The 14,886-nt window shown below is 52.8% G+C and overlaps 1 protein-coding gene across 3 annotated transcripts in view; it reads left to right on the plus strand.

Moving 5' to 3' along the window:
* The window catches only part of LOC136636073 (polyamine-transporting ATPase 13A3-like), a 69,806-nt gene extending 61,999 nt beyond the window's left edge, over positions 1–7,807 (plus strand). For 2 of the 3 annotated variants that reach the window (XM_066611095.1, XM_066611094.1), the window contains exons 31-33: positions 1,890–1,970; positions 3,141–3,248; positions 4,276–7,807. In XM_066611095.1, the coding sequence (XP_066467192.1) occupies positions 1,890–1,970; positions 3,141–3,248; positions 4,276–4,476 (390 nt within the window). In that variant the 3' untranslated portion in view covers positions 4,477–7,807. The remainder of the gene's footprint in view (positions 1–1,889; positions 1,971–3,140; positions 3,249–4,275) is intronic. The other variant, XM_066611096.1, reaches the window with a different exon arrangement.
* Positions 7,808–14,886: the final 7,079 nt, after the last annotated feature.

Here is a 14,886-nt window from a genome sequence, read left to right on the forward strand (position 1 = left end):
GTTACCTCCTGCCTCGGACCACATGAGACCATGTAGCAATGCGTGTCCTCTACGTTGGCACCTCGTGCCCTGTCGAGATCACCAGAAAGGGAGGGGCTCCAGACGCCCAGAAAGCCTCAACGCTGACCTGGTTATGCCGTCACTCCCCTTGCAGTCCACAAGAGGAATGTGTGAAGGGCCTGGAGGGGAGTTGCAGAATGAAGTGTTGGTTGCACAGGAGTCCAAGGTCATGCTGCTGTCTGGGCCAGCTATGGGGGGGGGGGGTCACAATGGGAACTTTCTTCTAGAGCAGGGGTGTCCAAAGTTTTTGGCTGGAGGGCCACATCATCTCTCTGACACTGTGTCAGGGGCCGGGGGGGGGGGAATTAATTTACATTTAAAGTGTGAATAAATTTGCATAAGTTTACATAAATGAATATATTAAAGATGAACTTATATGAATGAGTGAAGGTCTTGCAATAGCTCAAGGCCTATAAAAGGCCTTGCACAAAGCAAGGCTGGCCTTTCCTTTGCTGCCGCTACTGCATCACAGACATGAAACAACAAGCAGTGGAGGGAGCCCTCATCCCACAGCTCACTTGAGAGGTCAAACAGTCGCCCTCACGCTGAGAGCGGTTGTGTTGGGCCAGTGCGGGCTCCAACAATCTCCAGAGGGCCAGAGGCTTATTGGAGACTGGGGGCTCCCTGAGGGCCGCATTGAGAAGCCTCGAGGGCTGCATGTGGCCCCAGGGCTGGGGTTTGGGCACCCCTGTTCTAGAGGAATGGGCTTGAGCCCTGCTTCTGTCTTGGGGGGAGGGCACAGTACTCCTGCCCTCCCCTCAGATAATGAATAAAAACCACATCTGCTAATGGCTCCATCCACTTTAAAATTCCTCTCCACCATTTGTGGTGGGTGAGTTTGACCCTCTGTCCTGGGGTCCCTCTCAAAACTGGGATTGTTGGGGAGGGGTGTGTGAGTACCACTTCCATTTGTTTCCCTGCTGGGTCCTGAGGCCCTGAGAAAAGCCCCTGACTGGCCTCCGTTCCTCCACCCTTGCACTTCTGGCCTTTTAAGAGGCTGGGCAGGGGCTTGCTGGGGAATGCGAGGAGTCTGGTCCTGTTGGAGGTCTCATCCATATATGTCTGAATTACTTGTTATGATCTCATGATCACTTCTGTCCAGGGTTATGCATACAGGTTGAGTCCATATCTAGGGTTCTGTTCCCAGCACCACTGGATACCAAAAATCACATTAAAGAAAATCCATTTAAAAAACAACGTCCCTCTGCTCAGCAATTTAAAAACAGCCTTGCTGACCTTTGTAATGCAAGACAGAAGCATCAGGCAGGCCCTCAGGCAGAATAAATCATTCTCCAGAAAGGCAGTGACCCTTCACTGCATTCTTTCACTTGCTCAGGAGGAAGGAAGGGGTCACTTGCCTCAAGCAAAGCTGTTCTAAGAGAACTACTGATGGATTGTCTGTCAGCTGTCCTCTCCTGCGCTAATGAGGCTGTTGTTAAACAACTTTTTTCCATTAAATTAAAGGCCCTTCTCATTGAGTTGAGATAAAACCCACAGGTAAAAAATGTGTGGATAATTAGGATATACCTGGATTGAAGTTAGAAGAAATTTTGGTTGGCTTTTTCCTCTCCTTCCACTTCTTGGGCTGGGAAGAACCTCCTTTGTGTCCTTGTGCCTGCTTAGACCCCCTGTCTGAGCAGCTTCGTGGGGCAGGGGCAGAAGAGGTAAGAGGGTGCTCCCCACCGCACTGCTTCCTGGGTCTTGGCTCCCTCAGTGCCTGGTTGTGGGATGGCCTCAAGGGGAAGCTGGGAGGCTCTTGCCAGGGTGACCCTCCCCAGCCCCCAACTGCTGCATGTCCCCCCTCTCACCTATGGGTCTTGGTTTTGCAGCTTGTGTGCCTGCCCTCCTCATGGCGCTTCTCGATTCTCCTCCTTGTCATCATTAACACCTTGATGTCTGTCCTGGTGGAGGTGAGTCATTTGGGGCTTTGGGGGAGAGACCAGAGTGAGTTTTCTGCGGAGACCTGGGTTGAGCAGTCTGTATTCCACTCTGGAGGCATCCGCTGGTCCCCAGTGTATGGACTGGCTCTGGGCCAAAGGTCAGAACATGCATGACTTGAAACAGCCAGCGCGCTGCTCTCATGCCTGAGCTGAAGCCCACCAAGGGTGCCCGGTGTGTCCCCAAAAGTGGAAGGAGTTCTTAATGCGATTGCAACACTTCTTTCCCTCAGATGCCCTGGGCAGCAGGGCTGCCTCCTAAAGGGTTGCATGTGGGTTAGGACTGTGTGTCTGCACATTCTGCACCAAGGGAAAGAAAGATCCTGTGCTCCATATAAACTCAGCAGCTGGAGCACACTTGAGTGATTGTTCTGCAGAATAGTCATTCTAATTTTCTTTCTAAAATGGAAGCTGAGATGGGGGGGGGGCTTTGCTTGCAGGAGGCCCCAGAATCAATCCCGGGTGCCCGAAGGTGTAGGATTCAGAAAGATTCTCCACCTCCCAAACCCTGGAGAGTTGCTGCCAGTCTGTGTAGATGATCCGGAGTCAGGTGTCCCATGGTCTGCTCCCACACTGGTCCACTGCAGAGTTTGCAGTTACACAACCCTGACTCATGGTGGCTAGGCTGGGGCTTGAAGCCAGGGACAAGGACTTGGTGGGTGTCTGCAAGAGTTGAGTGGCAGCGGGGTGGGTTGGGGAGTGGAGGGCAGAGGGTGGGAGCTTTGCCTGAGGGTCTCTCTTGCCAGTTGTGCTGGAGCAACTCAGTACAGCAAATGGGTAACTACTGGACTGAGCAGACCCACGCAAGAGATGGAAGAGCTGACCTGAAACACAGCGCAGGTTTCCAGCCTGGTCTGTGTAGTACTGGTCAGGCAGGAGTGCTTGGGGAATCATCAAAAGATCAGGGGGCAGCAGAACTGCTTTCTGGGTCCCCCATGTGCCTGGCCCACGTCCCAAGCGAGGAGCAAGTGGCTGCTTTCCCACTGCTGGACTAAACTGCCCCCCCCCCACGGGCTGTCCTCTTCTGCACTCCGTGAATTGCCCCTGTGTTGCTGCTGCTGCTGCTGCTATTTGCGACGTCCTCACTAACCCTGAATGATCACTCGTCTTCTTGATTCTCCCGCTCCCTGCAACACGCCACAGAGTTTCCTCCTTGACACGGTCCTTTGGAAAGTTGTCTTCAATCGAGACAAGCAAGGGGAATTCCGCCCAGCCTCTTCCTCCTCCTCTTCCTCCTCCCACCCACCACAGGTTGGAACTCCGTGCTTTACTGTTCACGCATGCAGCTGTCCTGGTTGCTGCCTGTTCTGAGAGGACTGTGTGTGGGGTGGGGGACTTGTCCAGTGCATGCTTGTCCAGGCCCACAAACTCCTCCTCTTCTTCCTCTTCTGCAGTGTCCTTAATAAAGGGTTGAGCACTCCCTGGTGGTGGTTAGGCAAGCGGCCTGGTGGTTGTGATGCTGACACTTTTGGGGGTGGAGGTGGGGGGAGGGAGGCCCCAACAGCACAGGACAGCTCACCTTTCAGCTGCAGTGGTGCCACAAGGTGGGGTGGAGTCTGCGCGAAGGCCGGGCCCCGTGAGCAGAGGCCTGAGCCAGGGGCTGCCTGCGTCCCAGGACAGAACTTGAACCACTGCAGTGTCCCAGTCCAGGTCCTGACCTGCCAGTTTCCAGCTCCTCAGAGTTTTCTCCTGTTCAGAGGAGACCTGCAGGCAGGCCTCAGGTGTCTTGGATCAGCTGGCATAATCAGGGGTCACTGGCAGGTGAGGTGGGGTCAGACGTGAGATGTGATGCAGTCTTCGCGTGCCCTGGTGCCTGCATCCCATCACAGCAGCACTCAGCTTGCCACAGTTTCAAGCAGGAGCCGTGAGTTCTGCAGCACCAGTTTCCTGCCCGGCCACTCTGCGTTGGAGTCGGGGTGGTTGGTGATCCTCAGGCCCCTCAGCGTTAGGTTGGCATCTGCAGTCACCACTGAGCTGGCGAGCCGTGCACCATAGGCAGTCCCCCACACGGCTTCCTCTTGGTTGGGTCCCTTGGCGCGATGGCAGCAGGCGTCTTAAGGAGCTACAGCAGGACGGGCAGCGCTGTGGTTCTTTCCTGTGCAGCCCTCCTCTCTGCTGCCACCCGGTGGCTCCTTCTCACGCCTGCTTCCCGAGCACCCTGAGGAGCTTGCCTATGGCATACTGGGGGTGGGGGTCGTGTTCTGGCCAGAGAAGCACTTTGGTCTTGCTGCCTCCCCTGGAGTGTGGCTTCCAGCAGTTGCGCTCTCTTTTTCTCCAGGAGGTGCTGGATCGCTGGTGGGGGTGCACCCTCCCTGCTCTGCTTGGTTTTCGAAGGAAACCTCCCAAAGCCAAATACATGCACTTGGCCCAGGAGCTGCTGGTAGACCCTGAGTGGCCACCCAAGCCCAGCACGACGACAGAAGCCAGAGCCCCCGCCCAGGGAGGAAACAGCCCCTGTCAGATCGTCACGGTGACGTAGCAGCGAGTGGCCGTGGTGCTTCCTGTTGCAGGGTGCCCAGGACGTCTCCAGTTGCTGATCACCTGAACTCCAGAGTCCCCCTGGGCATCCCTCCCTCGGTGCAGCACCGCACGGACAGAGATGCATGAGGCAGCGGATGGGTGCCTTCCTGGCATGTTTGGCCCGTGTTCCATCTGTGGGTTCTGCGTTAAGTCTCCACTTCACGGTACCCAAAGCTCTCCTCCTCCTCAAGCCTGCACTTGCTGACACGCAGGCGACTCGCAGACAGTCTGGTGCCTCTGGAAGTGTTCCCTGGTGGCAGGTCACTGATCCCTCTTCTTGGCCACAGAAGGGCCAGCTGCTCAGTCTGCCCAGTGGCCCAGGGATGGTCCTGGCACCAGACACTTGGCAGTTTCTTCCCAGGTGCTGCCAAGCAGGTGGTGCTGCCTCTCCCACCCTGGCCTTGCCCGTGTCCAGCTCCGTGCTTGGCTGAGGCAACAGGGCCGGCTTCAGGTTCTGTCAAGGAAGGACTTGGAGTTGGGAGGAGGAAGTCACATCTGCACTGTTGGTGCTGTTGATCTCAGGGCTAGTGCTGAGGCCGGCAGGGCAGCGCTTTTGCGTTTGCCCGCCAGACTGGCAGCTCGTCACTGGCACACTCCTGCTGTCTTAACGACCTTGCACTCAGATGCAATAACTGGGAACCAGCAAGCAAAACGCCCTCTCCCGCCACCAACAATCCCTGCTTGGGTTTGCCTCATCTGGGTTTGGGAGGCTGGTGAACTGGCCTGGCTGGCAGTGGCTTCAGCAGCTGTATATGCTTCTTGCCACTAGGTGGTGCTAGGTGCCAAGGAAGGGTGCTTGAGGAGGGACAAACACTGACATGGTGAGCCCAGCTGTACTGCCAGGGGCAGGAGCCAGATGTCCAGGCCGTCCAGGCCCTGCCTGCTCTTCCCCTGCTCTCTTCCCCAAGGGTTCTTTAGCACAGATCTGCAGTAAGCAGGCATAAAGCTGCGTGCCGTATCTGCACGTGGAAACCAGTCCGAGGGGACAATTCCACAAAGTTGGGTGAGAAGTCTTGCAGTCTTGCTTGGGGCATCTCTTAAATGTTCCACTTCAGAGCGTCTCTTGGAGGGTCACGGCCAGTTCTGTGTTGTTGCACGAGACCATAACTGAGAGATTGTGGCAAATGGTCCTGAGATCTTTTGGGGAGATCTGTGGGGAGATGGGACAACAGCATTGCACAGGAAGGGGGCAAATTGCCCGGGTGCTGGGCTGCTGCTGCTACCTCACCCCTAACAGTGGGACCTGCTTGCATCTTGTAGACTCTAGGGCACATGTGCCCTGCCTGCCTCCTTGCCTCCCTTGTGCCTGGCCATCCCTGCTCCATGGCCTGGAGGGCTTTTGGTGCTGGAGAGTTGGGAAGGCTGTTGATGCCTCAGGACAGAATCAGCTGTGTGGGTTTTCTCATCAGTGCAACATGGGAAAGCCCTTGTTGCAACCATTTCCCCCCATTTAAAATGTGTAAAAAAAAACACAACCTTTTATTTCCATGAAGCTATGCATCTTTAGACCTTGGAACTGTGACTTACATCCACCTCGCCTAATTTGCCAGTGACTTGTGTGTGTGTGTGTGTGTGTGAGAGAGAGAGAGAGAGAGAGAGAGAGAGCGCAAGCCATGGGTTGATCGAGGCGAGGAGGGCTGCTGGATGCTGCTACTGTGGAGACCGTCTGCTTGTGTCCCCAGGAAGGAGATGCTGAGGGACGTTGTGGACTGGGGAAGCCTGAATTTGGATCTCAGAGCAGTCTATAAATGTAAACTAGGAGGGGGGCTAATCCAGCCTGTGGGGCTTACAGGGGTTGGGGTTACTTTGTATGAACACTTCGCAGCATCTCCAGGTGCCAGCTTTGCTCCTTGTCTTGAAGGCATTTGAAAAGGAAAGTTTGTCTCTTTTGGGTCTGCAGAAGGCAGAAATGGCCTTGTGCCTCGGAATGACTCCAGCTACTCAGCCTGGTTCTGCCCTCAAGTCCTTGTCATTGCTAAAAAGATTCAAAAGCTGAACTGGTCTCTTTCACGGACTGCCTCAGAGGTGGTTTTGATCTTCCTGCTGTAAAGCTCAGTGTTGCATTGAGAACCTGGATTCAGAGTTCCTCCTTTAAATTATTTGAAAGTTATGCAGATCTAAAATGTTAAATCTGTCTTTTTGGTGTGCTAGGATTGTAAATATGGCCAGTTATTATTTTTATTAGAAGTTGTCATGTTTGTTGATCTTTCGTAAGGACCAGCTTGCTCAAGAAACGAGCAACTATGAGATGATACGTTATTTGGAAGTGAAACTGGCCAGACCTTTTCTGTGACGTGGCATCCCTCAGGGCAACCCTGTTCTCCTTTCCTGCGTGTCTCTTCCCCCTCCTCTGCCCGCTGCATGCAAGCAGAGCCCCCCCCCCCGCCTTTCTAGGAAGGTGCATGTTGTAGTGGTCCACAGGTCAGTGCCCACCACACTTTTCCTCTGCTTTACACAACTGCAGCCTGGGCAGGGGGGAGAGACATGGGCAAAATTCTCTCGTTTTGTATATTTGAGTTTTAAATTCTACTGTAAAATATGCTGCAAGCAACACTTGACTAGGAGGTGATAAAGGCAGGCACTAAGCAAAGATGTTTATTTCTTTGTACCTTTTAACAAATTGCACTTGGGTTTTTAAATTTCTGTTCTCTCCTGGAGTGTGTTTTAAGGACCGTGCTGATCAGTGCACCTGAACTGGATGAGTGAATCTGCTGTAGAGTATTGTGTTTGGATATGTCGCAGTTGTATGAAAGAGCTGACAAAACCCTTGTCCCTTCAATGCTGCCAGCTCTCTTTGTTCTGGAAATGCTTTCCTTGGTCACCCCAAGTCTTGAGGTTTTCAAGAGAGTTGTGCAACTGTATCCCTCCAGATTCCCAAGTTTTAAAACTAGAGGTTTGTACAGCTGATGAAAATGCTTCTTGAATGTCTCCAATGTGGTGTTCCATATAGTCAGGCTTATCAAAGACCATGTTCAATGAACTTGGACGGCTGGATACATTATTAGATAACTGCACCCCCCCTCCCCAGCTCCCCAGAATGTTCTTGGGGTGAAACCTTCCAGTGCTGGGGGCCCCCCACAATCATCTCAGAACTTTTAGGGGGACAGGACTGTGCTGTTTTGTGTCTTCTTTACTCAGAAGTAACACTTCATCTTCCTAGGTAAAAACGAGTTTTGCTGCTTTGTGAAGGTACCAGAGGCATTTTTGTGTAAATGCACGTTGTAAATACCCTTGTAAAAATCAAATTTTGTGATTTAAGTGATTTGAAATAAAAGTGTGATTTGCTTGTCTGTTGTGGTTTCTTTGAGCAGGTGTTTCTTCCTCTGGCTTGAGAGAGGCAGAATCTGGTCTTGGCTCAAGTGCTAGAACTATTTCAGGAGGAGACATTTTTCAATATAGAGAATACAGTTGAAAGGTTCCATTTTCTCCCTTTTGAGGATCACAGAAAAACCCAGAAGGTGCCCAGTTTAAACGGCAGTGTTGGAGAATCTGCAGCAGAGAGAGAAACTTTTTTCAGAAGGTGTATCTCCTGTCTGAATGCTGACACGCAAGATGCCTGTTGACAGGCAAATGGAGAAGGGGTGGTGGCAAGATCAAGTGCTTAGAAATATGAATGCTGCCTCTGCAGCGCTGATTTCAGGCCCCAGAAAACAGCGAATGGGTCTCCAGATGTGGAGAAGAGTGGTGAGCCTGGCTGCAGGGTAAGCTCTCTCCTTGGCAACGTTTCTCCAGCATTCTTGGAAAGACTAGCAAGAGAGGGAGGGGGTCCAGTGGAGGGAGGATGTGTGGACACCCACTCCATTGCATTTTGAATAAGGGTTTTTTATTGACAAGGTTGAGGTTGGGAAATGTTGTATTTGTGGGATAGGAATACGCATCCTCTTTGGGGCTGGGGTACAGTTAAAGGACCTCAAACTGAGGACAGGAATATGCCAGGTGGACAGTGGAAGCAAGGAGGCCGTGGGACGGGTGCCAGTGTTACCCAAGCCAAAGGGTTCGGCATGCCCTGGTTTGTGTGTGATGGGAGATGTCATGCTTGGCAACATTGCCCTGACCACTTCTTGTAACAACTGGATTTGGCAGGTGACCAATTGGCACCATCAGGAGGGCTGCTGCTAAAGAATCTTATTGGAAGCTTTACCAACAGTGAGCCAAGTTCACAAAGGGTTAAAGGAAAGTACTGAAGTACTTTCTCCAGGGGCTGCTCTGTGGGGGGCATTCCAGATGTCTGGGCAAAAGAACAGAAGCCCATCGAGTGCAGCGCCAGAGGTGTCTGCCCAGCTCTGCTGTGAAGACAGATGCAAGGAACTTTCTTTGCCTCCCTGTGGTGTTGCTGCGGGGGCGCGGGTCGCACCGGGTGATGTGGGGGGGGTAACATGCTAAAGTCGTGGTGGTTAGGAGTAACCCCACTGTATTATATACTGTTGGATGTGGAATTTCGAGCGGAATGCAATGCAAAAAACCTGAGTAAAATATCTCCTTTCTATCAAAAGTTATGGCCAAAAAAACGAGAACAAAAATGCATGGATCGCTATGGAAAGTGGAAGTGAGCCATATCGTGCATTTACTCGTGAGTAGGTGAACGTGCCTTAGTCCAGCGGAAAGTGCAGGCTGAGAGGAATCCAACAACACCAGAATGGTCCTGATCCAATGAATGCAGCCCCCAAAAACACCTGAGAAGGAAGTCCCTCCAAGCAGATGAATGTATGGAGCCCTATGGGAAGCGAAACTAAACCTCACGTGCCTTGGCTGGTGTGGAAGATCAGGTGAAGGAGAGTGCAAGGCTACTGGAATGGTCCTGATCTTATGGAACTGGAGCTTAACAAATGCTCCAGAAGGCAGACTCCCCCTACTAAAAAGGATCAAAACAGAGGCTTCAGCTGATAAGCTGAACTTTTTTGAGACTTGCAAAGCCAGGTGGATCCTGACAGTGATTTGGTTTAAACAGAAGCTCTTAAATTGAACTGGGCACTGGGTAGGGCTGAAAACCTGACTGGTTTTGGAGGGGGTGTTACTGCAGGCAGGCTACAGTGGAAATTCACTTGGTGGAACAGGGCTGGCTTCTGCTTACTTAATTATTTGTTTTACTTTAATTCAGGGGTGTCCAAAGTTTTTGGCAGGAGGGCCACATCAGCTCTCTGACACAGCCAAAAAAAAGAATTAATTTACATTTAAAATTTGAATAAATTTGCATAAGTACATAAATGAATATATTAAAGATGAACTTATATGAATGAATGAAGGTCTTGCAATAGCTCAATGCCTATAAAAGGTCTTGCACAAAGCAAGAGCTGCCTTTCCTTTGCTGCCACTGCTGCATCACAGATGTGAAAGAGCAAGCAGTGGAGGGAGCTCTCATCCCACAGCTCACACGCGAGGTCAAACAGTTGCCCTCACGCTGAGAGAAGTTGCGTTGGGCCAGTGTGAAAGTATTGGCAACCTTCAGTCTCGAAAGACTATGGTATCGCGCTCTGAAAGGTGGGCCAGTGTGGGCTTCAACAAATCTCTGGAGGGCCAGAGGCTCATTGGAGACTGGGGGCTCCCTGAGGGCCGCATTGAGAGGCCTCGAGGGCCACAAGTGGCCCCCGGGCTGGGGTTTGGGCACCCCTGCTTTAATTATTTATACTTATTTATTTTAATTTGCCAGATGATGTCACTTCCACCATGACATCACTTCCCCCATCACTTGGACAGATTGTCATTCTAAAAAGTGGGTCCCAGTGCTAAAGGTTTGAGAACTGCCGCAATAAGGTGTTAGTAAGTTGACGGGGGGGGGGGGGTGTAGCACCACTAGTGACCAAAATCACTCAAATCAGTTTGGAGGAGTAAGAGCAGCATGTTATGTATCAATCAGTGCGCAGTTTCATGCAGCGCATGCACCGGGAGACGCGAACCGAGTGACGCCACTGCTGCCCCCTCCTGCCCCCCTCCAGGGGCCCAGCCGCTTCTCTGGTGGTGTTCCTCGAAGGGGGCTGCCCCGCGCCCGTGCATGCCTTTCCGCCTCCAGCCGGCGCCTTCCACCCTGCTTCCCCCACGGGAAGGCTCTGTGGCAGTCGGGCAGTGCCCGGACTCGCCCCTTCCGCCCGCTCCAGCCCCCCAGCTGGCAGTGCCCGCGGGCTGCTCCCGTCGCCTGCTCCGTGGCAAGGAGTCCGCAGAAGGGTGGCGCTCCGGGAAGGAAGGGCTTCCTCGAGCCTGCCCGTGCTGGTGGGCGGCAGGGCGAGGAGCTTCTCGCGAGGCTCTGGCCTGGCCGGCAGGGCTGGCTGGCAACACGGCCCCTTTCCAAGCCTGGCTGGACACGGTGGTTTCTCCCGCTTTTCCCGATGGTTTCCAGCCAGTTTGCCGACGGGGTCCCGCTGCTGCTGCACTACTCAGGCGGCCAAGGCGGCCTCCTGGCTCTGGGGCTGCGCATCAGCAGGCCACGTGCTCTGCTGAGAGGGCCCTGCCAGTGAGGTGTGCCTGTGTTGATCCCAGTGGGGTCAGGGCCTGCTGTTACTGCTGCTGCCCCCCCCCAGGCTAAGGCCCTGTGGAGCCGGAACTGCCTCAGCAACCAGCACCGCCACACAGGGGCTCAGGCCACAGCTGGTGCCTGCTGCCACCATGTGCTTTGCACTCCTGCCTGACCCTGCTGGCCACTGGTGGAGGCTGTGACTCAACAGGCACTTCAGCCAGCCCTCCTACAGCCCCCACTTCTCCAGGCAGCTAATTTTAGCAGCTAGTCTCATTCCCCAAGCAGTTGGCTGCAGATGGTGCCTTGGTGAGAAAGCAGCTGCTCCCCAGTGGCCGCCTTGGAGCATGAAGCTCCGTGGAGCGGGAGACCCAGGACATAATGAGGGGGTTGAATGGCAGTCCTCCAACTGGCCCCAAACCTGCTTGCCCAGCAGAAAGGGCAGAAACTGGAAAGGATGGACGAGGCCCCATATTCTTGCTGTGCTCTGAGCAGTGAAGGCGGCCTGCCCGGACCTGGCCCAGCAGCCACCAGCAGTGGAGAGAATGCCCAGAGGGGGACCTGTGCCAGTCCAGTGCTGTGCCAGCCACAGAGAGGCTAGTTCTAGCTCAGCACCCAGGCAGCAAGTGGTGGGAGGCGGCACCATGTGCCCTTTGGCCTCCACTGGGGTGGAATAGCTGCCTTGCTGTGGTTTAAGACCATTTGTCCTGGTCCCACTAGCCCCAGAGCAGCAGAGAACAAGCCCACTCCACCTTCCACGTGGGACACCCTCTTAGATATTTGTGGGTAGGTGCATCCCCTCTTAACCACCTTGTCTCCAAACTAAACTCTCCTTTGACCTGTCCTGGTAGGACACGGATTGCATCTCCCTCCCCATCCTAGTCACCACCTCTGGACCTGCTCCAGTTTGTCAGGATCCCTCTCAAACTGCAGTGCCCAGAACTTGACAAGGCACTCCATAGCACTCCCTTGAAACATGCCTTCGGTGACCAATTGATGCAGCTGAGAATCACATTCACCTTCTTTGATGCCATGTCACAGTGCTGGTTTATGTAGAGGTGTAAAACCTGTCTTGTATCCTGGGTCAAATAGCATTCATGGCACCTACAGAGGGTCAGAAGTGATATCATTAAGCAGATGTCCAGAAATAAACATTGTTCTCACAAGAAACACATCACTCATTGTGGTCTTGTGTGCTGCCTGAGGCATCTGGTGGGCCACTGTGAGATACAGGAAGTTTGACTAGATGGGCCTTTGGCCTGATCCAGTAGGGCTCTTCTGATGTACCTTGACCATTACAATATGGGGTACCTCAGCGGTCTATCCTATCCCCTGTGCTTTTTAACAACTACATGAAACAGCTGGGGGAGATCATCCAAGGATTTGGAGTGGGCTGCCACCAATATGCAGATGACACCCAACTGTATCTCGCTTTGCCATCCTGCTCCAAGGAAACTGTGAAAGTCCTGGGGTGCTATTTGGTTGCCATTATGGACTGGATGAAAGCCAATAAGCTGAAACTTACTTGCTGAAAAGACAGAGGTTCTCCTGATCAAGAAACCCTCAATGCAGGTACTGATAATCTGCCCTCTGAATGGAGTTCCATTCCTCTTACAAGAACAGGTATGCAACTTGGGAGTTCTCCTGGACTCTTAGCTCTCTCTGGTGAACCAGGTGACAGCAGTTGCAAGAAGTGTGTTCACCTAGCTCAGGCTACTGCGCCAACTGACTCCATACTTGAGCTGTTTGGACATGGCTATGGTGACTCATGCTTTAGTAACTAAGACTGGACTTGTTGGCAACCTTCAGTCTCGGAAGACTATGGTATCACGCTCTGGATGGTGGTTCTGGCACAGCATCTAGTGTGGCTGAAAAGGCCAATCAGGGAGTGACAATCCCTTCCACACTGGGAGCAAGTGCAGTCTGTCCCTGGTCTGTCTCCCTGGCTATGGGCCTTCCTTCTTTGCCTCTTTGCCTCAGACTGTTGGCCAAGTGTCTCTTCAAACTGGGAAAGGCCATGCTGCACAGCCTGCCTCCAAGCAGGCCGCTCAGAGGCCAGGGTTTCCCACCTGTTGAGGTCCACTCCTAAGGCCTTCAGATCCCTCTTGCAGATGTCCTTGTATCGCAGCTGTGTTCTACCTGTAGGGCGCTTTCCTTGCACAAGTTCTCCATAGAGGAGATCCTTTGGGATCTGGCCATCATCCATTCTCACGACATGACCGAGCGAATGCAGGCATCACTGTTTCAGCAGTGCATACATGCTAGGGATTCCAGCTCGTTCCAGGACTGAGTTGTTTGGAACTTTGTCCTGCCAGGTGATGCCGAGGATGCGTTGGAGGCAGCGCATGTGGAAAGCGTTCAGTTTCCTCTCCTGTTGTGAGCGAAGAGTCCTTGACTCGCTGCAGTACAGAAGTGTACTCAGGACGCAAGCTCTGTAGACTTGGATCTTGGTATGTTCCGTCAGCTTCTTGTTGGACCAGACTCTCTTTGTGAGTCTGGAAAACGTGGTAGTTGCTTTACCGATGCATTTGTTTAGCTCGGTATCGAGAGAAAGAGTGTCGGAGATCGTTGAGCCAAGGTACACAAAGTCATGGACAACCTCCAGTTCATGCGCAGAGATTGTAATGCAGGGAGGTGAGTCCACATCCTGAACCATGACCTGTGTTTTCTTCAGGCTGATTGTCAGTCCAAAATCTTGGCAGGCCTTGCTAAAACGATCCATGAGCTGCTGGAGATCTTTGGCAGAGTGGGTAGTGACAGCTGCATCATCAGCAAAGAGGAATTCACGCAGACATTTCAACTGAACTTTGGACTTTGCTCTCAGTCTGGAGAGGTTGAAGAGCTTTCCGTCTGATCTGGTCCGGAGATAGATGCCTTCTGTTGCAGTTCCAAAGGCATGCTTCAGCAGGACAGCGAAGAAAATCCCGAACAAGGTTGGCGCAAGAACACAGCCCTGCTTCACTCCGCTTCGGATGTCAAAGGGTCTGATGTGGAGCCATCGAAGACAACAGTGCCTTTCATGTCCTTGTGGAAAGATCTGATGATGCTGAGGAGCCTGGGTGGACATCCAATCTTGGGGAGAATCTTGAAGAGGCCGTCCCTGCTGACCAGGTCGAAAGCCTTCGTGAGATCTACGAAGGCTATAAAGAGTGGCTGTCGTTGTTCCCTGCATTTCTCCTGCAGTTGTCTAAGGGTGAATACCATATCAGTGGTGGACCTGTTGGCTCGGAATCCGCACTGCAATTCTGGATAGACGCTCTCTGCAAGTACCTGGAGCCTCTTTAGTGCAACCCGGGCAAACAGCTACTGCAGTGCATTCTATGTGGGACTACCCTCTAAAACAGTTTGGAAACTGCCGTTAGTGCAGAATGCGGCAGCTTGAGTGGTTACAGGGGGCCAGTCAATATGACGACTGCTTCAGCCGCTACACTGAGTGCCCATTTGCTTCCAGTTCCAATTCAAGGTGTAAGTTCTAACCTTTAACACCCTCCACGATCTGGGTCCAGGCTATCTGAAAGACTGTCTCTTTGCAAACATTCCAGCCTGCCCTCTTAGGTCATCTGAGGGGGCTCTTTTACAAGTGCCACCTTTGTCTCAAGTGAGAGGGGGTGGCAGCTCTGGAGCAAGCCTTCTCTGTAGTGGCACCACAACTATGGAATTCCCTTCCACAGGGATTGAGATCTACTCCCTCCCTCATGACTTTTCGGCGAAGGCTCATAAGATCAGCCCCACTGGATCAGGTCATAGGCCCATCTAGTCCAGCTTCCTGTATCTCACAGCAGCCCACCAAATGCTCCAGGGAGCACACCAGATAACAAGAGACCTGCATCCTGGTGCCCTCCCCTGCATCTGGCATTCTGATACATAACCCATTTCTAAAATCAGGAGGTTGCACATACACATCATGACTTGTAACCCGTAATG

This window comes from Tiliqua scincoides, unplaced genomic scaffold (genome assembly GCF_035046505.1).
Source record: "Tiliqua scincoides isolate rTilSci1 unplaced genomic scaffold, rTilSci1.hap2 HAP2_SCAFFOLD_82, whole genome shotgun sequence".
Taxonomy (NCBI): domain Eukaryota; kingdom Metazoa; phylum Chordata; class Lepidosauria; order Squamata; family Scincidae; genus Tiliqua; species Tiliqua scincoides.